The sequence below is a fragment of the Pararge aegeria genome, chromosome 20, assembly GCF_905163445.1.
Source record: "Pararge aegeria chromosome 20, ilParAegt1.1, whole genome shotgun sequence".
In the NCBI taxonomy this organism is placed as follows: Eukaryota; Metazoa; Arthropoda; class Insecta; order Lepidoptera; family Nymphalidae; genus Pararge; species Pararge aegeria.
Genome location: NC_053199.1, coordinates 13910723 through 13927446, shown reverse-complemented (window position 1 = coordinate 13927446; position 16724 = coordinate 13910723). Strand labels below are relative to the sequence as shown.

General features: G+C 35.1%; 1 protein-coding gene across 1 annotated transcript; it reads right to left on the bottom strand.

Annotated features, from left to right (window-relative positions):
* Window positions 1–961: 961 nt before the first annotated feature.
* Window positions 962–16372, bottom strand: LOC120632822. The gene is made up of 4 exons (XM_039902844.1): window positions 16265–16372; window positions 3688–4190; window positions 2820–2930; window positions 962–1142 (listed from the first exon to the last, which is right to left on the bottom strand). The coding sequence occupies exons 1-4, from the start codon at window positions 16370–16372 to the stop codon at window positions 962–964; spliced, it is 903 nt and encodes a 300-aa protein (XP_039758778.1).
* Window positions 16373–16724: the final 352 nt, after the last annotated feature.

Here is a 16724-nt window from a genome sequence, read left to right as displayed (position 1 = left end):
GCAGTGAACTGTTATGGGATGTTGATGATGACGATGAGGTTATAATTTTCGTCTATAAAATTCACAATTCAAAATTCATTTATTTCAAGTAGGCCTACTTGATAATCACTTTTGAAACGTCAAGTATGTCTGTTTGTAGTGACTCTACCACCGGTTCGGAAAGCAGATTCTACTGAGAAGAGCTGGCAAGAAATTCAGTAATTGCTCTTTGTGAACATCAATATTTACAATCATTATTCTATCTTGCCGGAGATGAGAGCGAAGCTGGTTGCTTCCAAATAAATAGTCGATAATGTAGGAATAAAGTTCATTTTAATTTGCAACCATTATCTTTAGTAGGTATCTCTAATATTAACAAATTTTATGGTGTAAGGGTAAACGATTAATTTTGTTATGATAAAAAAAATAGTTTAAAAAAAAAACTAAAAATCATTATTTTATAAACTAAAAGGTAAAAATTTAATTGGGTTTCTTATACCAAGCGTGTTTATTTTTTCTTAGCTATTAATTTGACTCCACTTTGAGTTAGTCCTTTAATCTTGCCTAATTAGTGACGATGCAGTCTACTAAAGTAATGGGTTACTTGGTTTCTTATGTGCCATCGTACCGGAACGCTAAATCGCTTGGCGGCACGTCTTTGTCAGCTTGTCTTATAGTTGCCAGAATAAAGCAAGGAAACTCGGAAATATTAAATTCCTAATAAGGCCCTGCTCGAGTTTGAGCAAGGTACCTTATAAGACGTTAAAAGACATCTAAACTCGTTAAATTAATAACTTAAAGCAGCGCTTTGGGTTTCCCTAAATTAAATTGATATAAGTGCCTTTTAATGACTTATTGACAGCTTCTATTTCCATTCTATCTAATGGATTAGTATTATGTAAAAACAGCCTTGCTCTTACGATGTAATGGCAGAAAAATAATAAATAAAATATCAAAACTAAAGTCAAAACCTTTATTAAAATCAGTATAGTCCAAATTTATGCAAAGTGTCGATCCCAATCCCGGTAAATGTATCCAGGATAGAAGACTCGCATTCAGGGAACATTGATTCACAATCCGCACCAGCGTCTCTTCCAAGTCTTTCTGCAGCATGAAACTCATTGTCTGTGTGATGAGAGAGAACATCCTTGGTAGTCGATGGCCTGGAATATGCAAAAATTTAAAATATTAGCTTTGTCAAAAAGAACAGAACAGTGTTGTTACGAGTTGTATATCGTTTCTACAGATTTTCGTTTCTTTCGTAAAAGCCCTTGTCAAAAAGCAATTACTCCTGAGTCGATTTATCATCATCATATCAACTGTCGTCCACTGCTGGACGTAGGTCTTTTGTAGGGAGTTCAAATTCCACGGTTTTGTGCAGCTTGAATCCAGCGGCGCTTACTGCCGTCCGTCCACCTCGTCGGAGGTAGACCAACGATGAGTTTACCAGTGCGGGGCTGCTATTCCAGCAACGTGGGACCCCAACGTCCATCCCTGAGTCGATTTGATTCGTTTTAATACCTTAATTGCGCACTATACAAATACGAGTAGGTGCATGGCCCGACATAAACGCATAAGGTATTTTCTTCCGGTTTGCATAGTTTTTGTACAAAAGTATTAATTCGATTCGCTTATTCTACCATAAGTTTGGTTTTGACTGTTATCTCACGTGGTGGTAAGTTAAGATTCAGTTGGGAGTATTGCAATCGCTTAGCCGATTGGCGACACGTCTTAGTCACGGCTAAAGCCTCCACCAGACCGTAATCCCATAGTCAGTTATAGTGCAGTATCGTACTGCTCAATCGCTCAGCGGCACGTCTTAGTCTGTTAAGTGGAAACTAGCCATGGCCCAAGTTGGAACACCAGAACAGCAAAAATGTATAAAATAAAAAATCCTAAATTGCCTCTGCCAGTCATTTAATCTGTAACACTTTACTTATAAAACTTGAGTGCTCACCAATGCGCAGAGCAAGTCGACAAAATCTAAGATCTGACTTAGATTTGTCGATCTGTCTCGCTCAGTTAAAGCGGTAGGTATGGCATTAAAAAAAACCCGGTCCTCGCTGAAAATTTTTGAAGTTTCGTTTTTACACCACATCATTTGGCTTAACGGGTACTAAATTGGGATAAATGGGGAAATAAATAAACATTTTATATATACACGAAATAAATAATAAACAATATGGCTATGTAGTACAATCTGACAGCCTTATCGTTACACAGCGATCATTTTCGGGCAACCAAAAGGCGCAATGATGGATCTTATCGAAGTGATTGATTTTCGGAAAACTATTGTGCTCCAGTCTGAACGATTATTAAACAAGTGGCCCTTATAAGTTAGAAAAATAAGTTTTATGGTTTAGCTTCTAACAATATTTTGTTTATAAATATATAATTATATTATTCCCTTCAATATATGATTGTTGAAATAAAGACGAAATTGCGTTTCTCTGTGAAAATACAAGATTTATTTACTTAGTATTACAATTATTATTACATGGTTTAACATAAAATTCACTAACCTGTAAAAATACAACAACAACATTTAAAGACTTTACTTCAGGTCTTCAAATAAAATAATTTATTGTTAAAACCAACTCTAATACATATTTTAAATGTTACTTATATCACTGGTGACTTTAAAGAAGGTTCGATATACGAACTCGAAAGCGCTTTTATATTTATGCGTAAAGAGGTTTTCTTTACATAAATAAACTTTAAAGAATATTCTAGGTCATACCAAGAATTCTAAAACGTCGAATTGCAATCTCTACTACCTATATATTACGGACCACCGTCTTTATTAAGCTTTTATAGGCTACAAGTAGCCAGACACTTACGTGAATAATATATGGCCAATTTCTCCAAGCAACCCGTTCTCGTATGTGAAAGGCACCTCGGCTGCCTCGCAGATGGTTCGTAACAAGCAAGGTCTCCCTGAATAACCGTACCTGAGGAATTTTTGAAATTATGTTTAATACAAGCGCTATAACATTTTCGGCAAGTTTACTCTATTACAGCATGATTTATTATTCCCTGGTACCTCAATATGCTGCTACAAAAATGTTTTCTGAAACTGCAACAAAGCTATTCAATAACCAAAAGAAAACTTGAAGTTACTTTAATCCAAGCTCAAGTATCCATTTAAGACTGTTTGTCATCTGATTCAGTCCCATAACTTTGAAACAATGTATACAAAACATAAATAATAACTCGGAAGTGAGCTTTGCTGAAATCAACAAACTTAATCCGGGAATGCGCGGAATAAAATGAACTTTGACTTTGCGAAGTTTACTCAAGAAGTCTAACTTCGAACAAAGTATTGAAAAACTTTTAATTCTTCTAGCACAGGGTATCGTGCACGATAACGATTTGGAGAGTATACTAGTTATTGAGATATTATTATAAAACGTAGTAGTAGTAATAGAGCTCTAAGTGACAGAGCTCGTCCGAGGAAGTACTATTATTTCTGCCGCCAAGCAGTGTTGCTGTGTTCCGGTATGAATGGAGTCGTTGACGGTGTTATTGCAGGCTCAAGATCCTTACTTAGCCTTATAAACACAGGGTGGCACTAGCCACCCTGTGTTTATAAGGCTAAGTAAGACCTAGATAGTTCTAGGCCACGTTCCTTGCATGCCCTGCTAAGTGCTGCAATGAATACTATTAAAAAAATCTGTATGTGATTTATTGTATTAATAAAAAAATTACCTTCCAATCATATGTTCAATAATTTTATAAAAGTCCCATCGGTTCATTCTTTGAGGCTCCGGATTTTCTTCTATATGTTTTTTATCTAGTGTCTCTTGGCGTCTTATAGCTTCTTCCAATGAAATTTCTGCCTTAATATCTGATCCTTCTATATCATCAATTGAACCTCCTTCTGAATATAGAAGTGATCTTTTTCTTCTATCATCAAACGTGATATCAACCAAAGTATCGTTATCTGCCTCAGACCTTTCATCTGAAGTACTATTGTCCACAATATTAAAATTTCTTGAGAGATTAGCATCAATCTCATAGCCTTTATTTTCTTCTTCTTCAGCCTTTGATACATCACCATCCATATCTCTTGAGACAGTGTTGGCAAAGCCATAAATTCTGCTTGTATATTCAGTACTGTTTGTGGGTAAATCATACTGGAATTTAATAACTGTGCCAACTGTTACTGACGCTTCTTTTAAATCTACTGGAACACCCAAACCGATGATAAACTGTAATTAGAAATAATAATACTGATCATTCAAACAAAAAGATAAATAAATAGAACTATGCTCCTGATCTAAGGTAGTCGTTTCTCAATTTATATGTTAAATAACACATACATAATCTTGACATTTTTCGCTAACAACTCTAATGAGTTTTCAGCAGTGAACTTATGTTCAAAGTTCTTATCAAAATGTGAAATGACTAAGCTTAATATACTATTATAGGTTAATTTTAATTTAATAATTATGCTTTGAGATATAATGATTGACGCTAGACATGATGAGTTGAAGACCACAGAAGGTGTTCTTTCGAAGGAGGGCTGGCATGCAGTGAATATGGTCGCACATTCACTAGCAAGATTGGCTACGTTACCCACAAACGACACACTGGTCATCAAACAGAACTATTAGGTGTAATTTTAACCTGTTTATATAAAATTAAGAGTTTGAGAAACCAATTCTTAAATTTTTAGTTTTTTAATCAATGAAATTTTCCTTTGCTTTTTTATTTTCGGTATTATATTATTCGATACAAATATTACTAAATCCTGAACGATTATATTATTTCATATCATGGTACCGCTTGAATCTGAAATCGAAAAACGATGAAATCGAATGACTCCAATCCTTGTTTTATTATTTAATACGATTGGTCTTCTCTCCGGGTCGTTTAGTTTTAGTGGTTATTAAGCCTTATTGTAACTCAAGCTATTAATATTCTTACATTTAGTTCAGCAAGGTTCCCTAAGTAATAAAACTTTAATAGTGTTATTAATGTTTTCGTGATCTACCTTTGATAATGTTCTTATTAACATCCGATGAGACATATTTGTAACACCCAATGCAATTTCTTGTGCCGCATGTTGAGTCAAATAAAAAAAAAACCGACAAAATTATTTTAGAACTCACATTAAAGATTAAGAGATGTAAAAATTTGTCGTCCTTTATAAATTTAATCTTGAAAGGCCTTTCTATTTTCTTTGCTTTACTTTTATAGTTTTAACAGGAAACTTGGAAGAAATGGTAGACTATGCTGAACTTTAATTAAAAAATATAAGCTAATATCAAAAATGCGGAAATGTGTGTGTTTGTCCTTTAAATTCCTCAACAAAACAACAAAGGATTGATGTTATTTTTTGCATTGATTTTGATTTTGATTTAAAAGAGTAGTCTACAAGTAAGGACTTCGGCTTCCCTGACCTCTGCTTTTTCGGAGTTATGTGCGTTTCGAACAATTTTAAAGCACTTGCTTTAACGGTGAAGGAAAAAAATCAGAGGAAAGGTACATGCCTGAGACTTATCTAGTGTGTGTGAAAAGGCATTTGAAGTCCACCAATCCGCACTTGGCTAGCGTGGTGGATTACGGCCTCAAACCTTCTCATTCTAAATACATTTCCAGTCGTGGGTTCGATTCCCAAAATTGGAAAATGTTTGTGTGATGAACTTGAATGTTTTTCAGTGTCTTGGTGTTTTTATGTATTTTATAAGTATTTAATATGCATATATTATTTATAAAAATATTCATCATTTATCTTAGTAGCCATAAAATAAACTACGCTTACTTTGGGGCTAGATGGTGATGTGTGTACTGTATTCATATATTTATTTATTTATTACAGTAATGAGATGGTTCGCACTTAATTATTTTCCGACGGAACACTCAGGTAAAATCATCATCGAAGATAAATAAAAAAATTAACTCGGGCGGGCGTCGAAGCGCTGTGAGTTAATTGCATTTGGAGTCACGAACAAAAACATCGCTTCGTTAGGCCGGATCCGGTGAAGGCAAACATCATTTGCTTAAGTTAAAATCAGCAACGTTACGCAAATTTGGATTCGTTGAAAACGAGGATACTTAAGCGATAGAGCGGATTTTCATTTTTATTTTCATATTATGGAATAATAAGATACGCTTCCTTTGACCGCAATTACGCCTGATGGAAAACAAAGATGAGGTAAGTTGCATGGAAAATGCCTATTCACTGATATTTTTATCGTTATCGTTACGTTAAAATTATTCGTTATCCACCAATCACTCATTCATCCATTCATTTATTCATTCATTCAATCCGCACTGGCCCAGCGTGGTGGACTACGGCCTTAACGACTTCTCAGTATGGAAGAAGACCTGTGCTTTTAGCTTTGAAGCTGCGCAAGTTATAATATTTAATGTATTTAGGTATATGTCGCAGAAAAAACCGCTAAATACAGCATAATATTGAGTTTACGGCCTATTGCCATATTGTTACTTTACTATCACACATCATTATTAATGTATGGGTTATTTCGGAGCGTTTGGTGTGTTGTAATAAAACAGTAATTAATTTATTTGTATGGTGTTTTTGTAGTGTCATTGCACATTTAAAATGTCTTGTTAGTGTTTTAATAACAGGTAAGTCTATCATGTTATGTACAAAATAGGTAATTAGTGCTTGCATTTGCTTATACATAACTAAATGTTCAGGTTAGCTACAACAAAAAATACATATAATAAGTATGTATAAGCCGAAAGTTCGTGGTTGATTTATTATGTTATCCAAGTAGACATAAACACAGATATCTAGCTAGGAGACAAATATTCACCCAAACATATTGCCAATTATTCTTTTTAAGTAAAAATGTTACGTGTATATAAATTCATTTGTATAACCTTGGCTGTAAGTAGGTTCAATGTAACGTTAGTCACTACAAAACAAGTGTTAACTTTATCTAAAATAATTATAGCGCATGGCAATGAAGTAATTAACTTTTATTATAATTATTTAAACTCCAGGTAAGAGCACGTATGCTTAGAAAATACCTATTCACTCTGGCTTTGATAGTACGCAAAGTATAATATGAATTACGCTAGCCAGCTGCGTGCCAGAAAAACTCAGATGCCGGAAAAGCGTTCTACATAAGCTTAAATTAATAAAAGCTGTACTGATTTAAAAACACTTTTAACACTTTCACTAATTATAAATTTTCTTAACTCTGAAATACAGTAAGTTCAATGACTTTGTTACTATCATGATATCAATCCATTACCGGCACACTATAGGGAACTGGTCTCCTCCTACAATGAGAAGAGGTTAAAGCCAAGTCCACCACGCTGGCCCAGTGCCGATTGGTGGACTTACCTGTGCTGACTTTGTTATAATATATTATAATATTTAATCCATGTAGTTCTATATTAACAGTTTTAATTTATAAAAGATAATTCCTTAGCAAACCGAAAAACAATGGCCAATGACGACACGACGTTGAGAAGTCGATATACAGACAGTTACAAATTCTGTTTTAGAATAAAAAATAGTAATTTTTTACCCGTAAACATAAAGTTGATTAGGCAAATCAATTAATTTAAATGGCTTAAAACGTCATGTAAGCCGTGTTGAGCTGAGCAAATGAATGTTTCGTAGAATTAATGACGGCTCTGTACAGTAAGTAAATCTCTTTGGCTCTTTGGTCTAAAAAAAAATACCTGGTTCTCATACCTGAGCTCTGGCTGGCCCACCATCGGGGTATACCAGGTATCTTCTCTCCCGTACATTCGCATTGCTAGCTACGAGCAAGTTCAAACAAATTAGCTTTAGCAACATTTGGTATGTATACAGTAAGCTCGATATTTTGTACTGATTTTTCCCGCTTTTTTGTACTCTACAGCGTGCCTGCTGATGTGTGAAACTGTGTAAGATAAACTGTAGAATGTTTGCTTTCGGCGTTCGGTGCGCCTAATGAACCGTTATGTTTTCCCAGCGATTTAGGTTGCGAACGAAGATGTACATAAATCAGAGAAAAGTAGTTATTTTATGGATAATGTAATGTTCTACCCTAGAGAAGTTCGTACGTCGTCATTGACAGCCGATTGGCGCAGTTTTGCAGCAACCCTGCTTTCTGAGCCCAGGGCCGTGGGTTCGATTCCCACAGCTGGAAAATGTTTGTGTGTTTGTCAGGGTGTCCTGTCTGGGTGTTTATATGTATATTCTAAGTATTTATGTATATTATTTATGAAAATATTCATCAGTCGTCTTAGTATCCATAACACAAGCTACGCTTACTTTGGGGCTAGATGGCGGTGTGTGTATAGTCGTAGTATATTTATTTATTTATTTATTTATAGATATGAATGTATCTCGTAGCGCCTTGTTGCTATGAAATTGTAATGTCTACATATAACAAAAAACTTTTAGTAATGTCCCTGGATTTGAATACTCGTATATCGTTGATATACACTAAGATTTCATTCGTCGTACCACAGTGTAGCATTTAATCTGTCCAATGTCTATTATTAATGAGTAAGAAATAAACAAAAAAAAATTAGGCAGCCTATACCGAGTGTTGGCGGCGCGGCGAGTTGGCGGTATAAATGAAATCAATTGCAGTCTAATTTGATAAGCATCAAAAGGAGGTTGTGGTAGCAAGCATCCAGGGAATGAGCTTTGACCGTTACTTTTCCATCTTTCATGTGGCCTCGAGAAAATGCGGCTTTTTTTAAACAAGGGTGTTGTGCGGGACTTTAAGGTTGGGATATCGTTTCCTCTAGAACCAGCGTTTCGGGCGACATGCCACAACAAGACACTGATGCCTTCTTTGGAGACCCCGAACCCTAACAACATGAGCTAAGCTTTGACATCAAGAGGGTTTAAAGGAATTTCTTTCAGAAATTGGATACCTAGAAGATTTTCTTCCTATAAAAAATCAAAGAGTTTCCAAAAAGGGCTAGAGTAACCTATAGCGATAGAAAAACTTGTTGCCAAACCTACTTCCAAACCTACTACAAACTTGTTGCCTACTACAAACTTGTTGCCAAACCTACTTCCAAACCTACTACAAACTTGTTGCCTATAAACGTTGGTCGTTGAGAGAGACATATAATGGTATGACATAAAAAAGCTACAGCAAATGCGGGTTGAAGGTTAACGTTGCTTTACTGGCACAACCTACTGATATAAGCAATCCGTTTGAATGGTTGTGTGAACGCAGTATACATCTAGTTAATCTCACACTCTGACATAGTCAAATAAAACCTTTTTTGCTTTGAAATGAATATCTCGAGATTGTATACCTATGGTGAAAGTCGGGGTTCGTGATATACCAACTACTTCAGGACCCGTCGTGTTGTCCCTTCATGTTTTACACGGCAATAGGTTTCTTTGCTTTGAAAATGAAGTATCCCCCGATCCCTTCCGGGCTAAATCCTGACTTTTTTATTTTAATAATTTTTCAAACTTCAATATTTAATTTCGCATCGCTTGATGAAATATTTACTTTTGCAGGATTCAAACATCATTTATTGTATACTAGTTTTCGCTTCGTCTGCGCTGTGTACCTAATATGAAGACACTTTTTTCTTCATATATCTTTCAACGTCATATTTTTAATAATAATAAGGTTCGGATACAGAAGGCAGTAGTCCTTAAAACGCCGCGTATTGTGAGTAGGTTCCCTCATCTGGAGCACCGCCATTCAAAAGCCCCGCACGCGGAGTAGTGGATGTTTTATTATAAATTTTTAATAGTGTTAATGTTATGTATATAATTAACATCGTTAAGATTTAAAAAAAAATGAAAAGCAATAAACGATATTAGATAAAAACAGGATTTCTGCACTATTATATAACAGAATAATTCAAATAGAGTGATAATCAAAAAACTAAATTATAAAATTACATTAAATATTGATATTAAATATACAAAATTTAGTTACAAATAATAATTTCTGTCTACAGGCAGCCCTACATGTAGTTTGATATAGAGCTTGTAAATTGGAGAGTCGTAACTTTTTATTAATCGCTTATGTTCGCATCTCTTCCGAGTTCTTAAAAAAATTATATTTTTTCGCTATAGGCCACAAAGAGGTGCAAAAATCTTGTGGTCAATTTTCTACCGAGTAATCAAACCGCGTTCTCGCTTGGTGGGTCAATGCTCTAATTCTCTCTCTAATGTTCTTAACCTAATGTTGGGCAGAAACCTCTCCGTCCCTACGTCAGAAGACTGACAGAAAAAGAACTAACCTCAAACCATTTTCCAACAAACCACATAGTTACTTATAGATGCAGTTCAGCAGGAGTTTGTTTTCTTCAAGCTAAATTATTTAAATAATAGGTATAATAAGTGTGTGGCTTAGTTACGAAAAACATAGGTAATACATAGGTATTCACACTTTAAATTTTTCAATTATTTAACAACTATGAACAGTACATAACATTATCCTTTGTCTGAAATAACGAAGACAGTTTAGTTAAATTTACTCGTAATTCAACAGCAATGCTTGTTAGATCTACCAAATTATATTTAAGTATACAACATGTACGTCTAATTCTAACCGGCTACATATAAAAGCTAATTTTTGAACACCTATTGTTAATGGAATTTAACTAAAACTAAATATTAGTTTGGCAAAATGCGAAAGCAAAACGGCTTTGTGTTTTCATTTAAACGTTTAACGTGTAATATTTTGGGGTAATAGTGTTAATTATGTGGCAAGTGCTTCTAAATGAGGTTGATAGATTTTGAAATATTAATAATCTGTATAGTTTGTCACAGCTAGAAAATACAAGTTTTAATTATTTTTTTGACTGAATAGAAATCCGCTTTGCACGATTCGGTAATATTTTGCTCTATCGAGAAATTATAAAGTTACAAATAACGTAATCCCTTATTTATTTTTAAATTTGTGATATACATTATATGAAAAATAGAAATGGCGACCATGCGAGGTAAACGCACCATTGGTCGGCCCCCAACGAGGAGGACAGGCAACATCAAACGAATCGCTGGGAGTCGCTGGTAACAAGCGGCCCCAGACCGTGGATTTTCGTGTTCTCTACAAGAGACCTTTGTCCAGCAGTGGACATCAATCGGTTGAAGTAATGATGGTGATGTTGATGACTGTTTAATATGTAGTAATTATTCGGTAAAGCTCAAGGTCAAAGGTCAAGTACTATAAATTTCCTCCAAGTTTAGGTAAAGTCACTAGTAAAATTATATAATTTAACTATAAATTACTTGAAAAATAGATGAGAACAAAAATGCGAAGGGAATTGCAACATCCCATACTGAAATCGAATCCACAGCGTGATAGGGAAACTCAAGATAGGCTTGAGACAAGCGTAAATCTTGCGATCTTAACTATCAAACTACTGTATTTATATTTAATACAAAGGTTACATTTGACAGCAGACCTGTTATTTGTTTGAGATTCTTAATCACCCTGCTGTATATGTTTGTATTTTCTCCATCTACAATGCATTGGCGAAGTACCTTGTGCCCAGTTGGTGCAGATAAAAGCCATAGACAAGAATTGATGATTGATTGATTGATGTTTGTATTCTCGAACATCCAGTGCGTCCCAGCCTTTTAAAGCTTGCGTGAAGACATGGATCAAACACGCTTCTTAAGAGAATTAATCTAAACTGTGAGAGGGTTGCAACAGCCGGATCTTATCCGTCAGTGCATCAATAAGTAGCACTCAACTACAATTCCCTATGGGATCACTGATTGAAGGAATAGACTATGGACTAACATTTTAACAGGGTTATTATTAAAAAATATGGCAGCCGGTAATGAGTCAGCTTTTATAGACGATTGATCTGTGATTTTTTTTTGATATTGTTTCCCATACAAAGTGTCGTCAATAGTTCTACATAACATACCACAACCTACTGCGACACCTCAACCGCTTTAGGATAGTATAGTCATCATCATCATATCAACCCGGGTCACTACAGGCCACAGGTCTCCTTCTATACTGAGAGGCCGTCGTCACGTTGGTGGACTCCACATACCTTTGAAAACATTATGTAGGGATCTGAGGCATGCAAGTTTCATCAAGATGTTTTCCTTCACCGCAAAAGTAAGGGATATTTTTAATTACTTAAAACGCACTTGACTTAAAAAAAATTAGAGGTCCGTGCTGGGATTTGAACTCGGTCCCCGAAAGTGAAGTCGAGCTCCTACCCACTGCGCTATTGCGTCGACGATTATTTACCAGCCTTTAAATTTTAAGGAGCATTTCGGAACAAGACAATCAAAAAGTATTCTTTTTATTTTGCTCACTTTCATCGTGAAAACTTTAAGCAAACGGGGAGAAAATGGCAAAAGAAAATTTAATTAAAAAAATTAGAACAACAGCCTTAAAAATGGAACGAAAGTAATATTATTACGACGGGTTTTCCCTGAGAAGTGTTTACTTTCGTATAAACTGTTCGATTTGTTTTTTCTTAATAGAAGGAGTAGTAGCTACTGTTCATCCGGATCCTATTACAGTCCACGGCTGGGCTAAAGGTCTCTCCCGACGGGAGAGTTTGCCCATAATCACCAAGCTTGGCGGGTGGGATGGTGATCTTAGCAGAGGACCCTGCTGCCCGTTCTTCGTTTTATTCCCTTAGTCGCCTCGTACGACACCCGCGGTAAGAGAAGGGGTGGTGACAACTGTATTATGATCTGCCGACACAACACTGCATAGGCAATTCATTTTTTTATCGCTTTTAATAACTGCAATTGAACTTTTGGGGCCGTTAAAACGTGGTAACTACTGTCTATCTTTAAATTCGGTTGCTTTTTTTTTCGTTTTTCCTAAGTGTTTTTTTTTGTAAGTTTGCCAAATATTAAATTTTTTTGTTGCTAGAACGAGTCTAAACGAAGTCATATTGCCTCGAAGTCATGATTGGATAAGGGGATCTCATGGAAATCCTCTATAGCCGCAAGCAATGCTTTTTACACTCTCAAATCAAGTGTGTTCATTGGCGTATGTGTTGATGAATGACTATGAGAATCATCGAAACCGATTGTTTTTGTTTTCTTCATAAAGTTTATTAATATAATAATATTAATTATTAAACGAATACTTGTGACTTCGTATGTCCTAGATGGATGTTACAAGTATTTAAGTATTTTATTTGTACAAGTAATATTAAGTGAAATCAAAATTAAAGTAAATTATGTTTCTATCTCTTTCAAAAGAAGATTAGAGTACCGAATGCCAAAAGACAAAAAATGTTGAAGATAAAAATGATTTTCAGTATCAAAAGTAGCATTTAAATACCGAACCAGCGCCATTAAGCAGACCCTTTACTTCCTGAAAAATACTAATGAAGACTCAAAACGAGACAATAATAATTATTGTCGGTATAATTATTTCTTAACTCATTTGTCTGATGGTCAAGGAATAAGTGGGAAATTTTAAAGAGGTGCTTGACAAAATCTTCAAGTCAATTGGTAAATCAATCTACATTCTACATATTATGAGTAAGTCCATATATAATGAATTAAAGAAATATGAAACATGAAATTGATTTATTTTACTTCCAAAAGAAGCAATAACTCCCATTTATTTATTGCAGGTAAATTTATTGGGAGCTTCCGAGATGGGCTTTAGCAAAAATTTAATTATATTATGTTTATTTTATTGTTCTATTATTAGTGATTTCCTTTGCACGAGTGCACCAGGCTTTCGGCCAGCCGAGAGAAGTGGCGGATGCTCGTGGGGCGTGTGACATCTGCCCTCAAAGACGCTTCATGATGACCACGACCACTCTGCCAAGAGTGTAACGACAAAGAAGATTATTAGTGAATGAAACTCCAAATAATTAAGAGCAGATTTCACCGTACACAAGGTTAGGAAACAAGGTTTAATTAAATCATGTTTTTTTGTAGCAGTAAACGCAGTTTAACGCGTAGAGTTTAAACGGTGCAATCGGGCTTAAATATTTAACACTCGCAAAGTAGTTATATGAAAAGAAATAGTAATGTTTCATAGAACCTCTTTTTACGCAATATTTTCACAAACTATTCTCTTTATATTATGCCCTATTAGATCTGACCACCGATCCCTAATTGTTATTTTACCGTTTATACATTTTTGATGTAATTGCCGGGTTTTTCAACTTCGTTATTCACATGTTATTTTAACAGCACATATTTATTGGTGCAAATTTATCTGTACACAAATGATGATGATAAACAGAGAACATTTTTACACAACATCCAATCTATTTTACTTGAGGAATTTATGAAAAACTAAAGAAATAAACAAGGAATTAAGGAATTTAGTTCGTACTAAATTTATTTATTTTATAAAGCATCTTACCAAAAAATCCCACAGGTTCTCAGTCATGACGACTAACAACCATCGAAGACAAATAAAAATCAACTCGTAAAAGCGACGAGAAGCAAAACTTAATTGTATCTGAATTCACGAACAAATAATATCATTCTTCGCTTCGTTAAGTTAATGTGAAAGAAAACATTCATTTAAGTTGCGAGTAAAATCGTTCTCATTACATAAATTTACGTATTTGTGTTCCTTGGTTTTTATATATGTATTTACACAGTATATAAGCAGCTTATAAGTGATGACGTATTTAATTTCATGACTAGTTATAGACAGCAAAGGTGAAGGAAAACATCGTGAAAAAACCTGCATGCCTCAGAGTTCTTCTTAATGTTCTCCACGGTTTGTGGAGTCCACCAATGCAAGCACTGGGCCAGCGTCTAAAATTTTGCTAATAAGGACTACGGCCTTAACTTCTTCTCATTGTTGGAGACCCGTGCTCTGTAGTGGACCGGTAATCGGTTTATGGGATCATGATGATGACTAGTTAAAGGTCTCCTTGCATATTGTTTTACAACACTATTTATTTATATGCCATCATGCCAACATGGTCGTTAACTATGGGGCTCAGAGTCAGTCAGCGGGCAATGGAGAGAGCTATGCTCGGAGTATCTCTACGCGATCAAATCAGAAATGTGGAAATTCGTAGAAGAATCAGAATTACCGACATAGCTCAACGAGTCGCGAAGCTGAAGTGGCAATGGGCCGGGCACATAGTTCGGCGAAAGGATGGACGTTGGGGTCCCAAGGTGCTGGAATGGCAGCCCCGAACTGGTAAGCGCAGCGTTGGTCGGCCCCCAACGAGGTAGACAGACGACATTAAGCGCGTCGCAGCTGGATCAAAGCGGCTCAGAACCGTGGAATTTGGAACTCCCTACAAAAGTCCAGCAGTGGACGTCTATCGGTTAATGTGATGATGATGATGATATGCCATCAAAAAAAAAACTTGTTCAAAAAATTAAGTCTCGCAACTCAGCTCTTCTACCGACTGAAATTTTAAATATACCGGGTGTGCTTGGTTACAGAAAATTCAGGATTTTAGTTTTATCCATAACGAAGTTACAGGGTCGATAATGGCCAAACTGCTTCGAGAATAGGATGGTATGGCCGTGCTGCTTTTTTGCTCGACTTGGTGGAGGTACAGCAATGCCTCCGATATACAATTTTTTTTTTTACTTTGACTCGTTTCTATTTATTTATTGATACAAAATATAACATATTTTATAGGTTCTTCGTACACTTAAGCCTTGTGGACTTGTCAGGGTACATTCATCTTCTTAAGTAACAGAATAGGTACCTAAATACCTACTAAAATAAAACAAAACAACAGTCATCATGCTCGCAATAAGAGTATGCGAGAAAACATATTGTTTGTAGGGTATTTTTCAACTTAGACAGTATCAGAACACATAACGTTGTTCGTACAAGTTACTAAATTTAAGTATCAGTCTGTAACTAAAATTACAGATTTTTAAAACATGCATAATGTGTAAATACTATACGTAATACGGTACAAAAAAAAATCTAAGTTCAAATTTCAATATTAGAATGACTTACAAGCACTTTAAAAAATTGGTAAGCCTATTAGTTTGTAGTGATTCTACCATTGGTTTAAAGGTCAACTCCACCGAGAAGAAGACGGCAAGATATTGAGCAATCGGTCTTTTCACATAAAAATAATATTAACTATGTCCATCAACAACAACAAACTGACCGCGGGATCAAACTGGCGCAGAGTAGCGCATCACAGGAAACAGTAGCGGGAGCTAGACGAGGCCTTTGCCAACAGGCAATAATCAATATTATTATAAAACCTTACCTAATCCAACCAAGAAACATATTAATGTTATTTAAATTTAGAAGTATATAAATGTTTATTAGTATGTCAGAAATCACGTTCTGGAATTATTTATGTCCGTGAACATTCTGTAATTGATGAACACGTCATGTTAATAGGATAAGATATTGTATAAAATAATATGTACCTGAGTTCTCGCTGGTCCACCATCGGGATATACAAGATACCTCTTCTGCCGTACTTTTGCTTGTGATATAACTGCCAGTAAGCTTATCAAAATCAACTTCAGTATCATACTATCTTCTTTTAAATAACTCATTTATTTAAACTATTATTTTTATATTATTTCACGCAACTTTAAATTTATTTCCTTAACAGTTTTTCGAATGATATATCGTTTTTAAATATCGAATTTTTGAACGTGCTTTTCCACTAAGGTCTAAATCAATGTGAGAAAAAATGTAGAACATTACTGTTTGTAGTGACGGTTCTAAAAAACCGTTTTGTTTTCTCAACTATTTAGGTAGCGAAACATTAGAAAGTTTCACTATTTCGATTCTTACTTCTATCTTATTTATTTTTGAATTTCGAATTATTGCCTAACGGAAAGTGATCTATCATAGAGTATTCTTGGATATTATACGCAT

Coding starts and splice junctions, on each gene's coding strand:
- LOC120632822 (XM_039902844.1), bottom strand. CDS start 16,372: ATGATACTGAAGTTGATTTTGATAAGCTTACTGGCAGTTATATCACAA. Junction 4,191..16,264: donor GTGGACCAGCGAGAACTCAG/GTACATATTATT, acceptor TTCTAATTACAG/TTTATCATCGGTTTGGGTGT. Junction 2,931..3,687: donor ATTGAACATATGATTGGAAG/GTAATTTTTTTA, acceptor AAAATTCCTCAG/GTACGGTTATTCAGGGAGAC.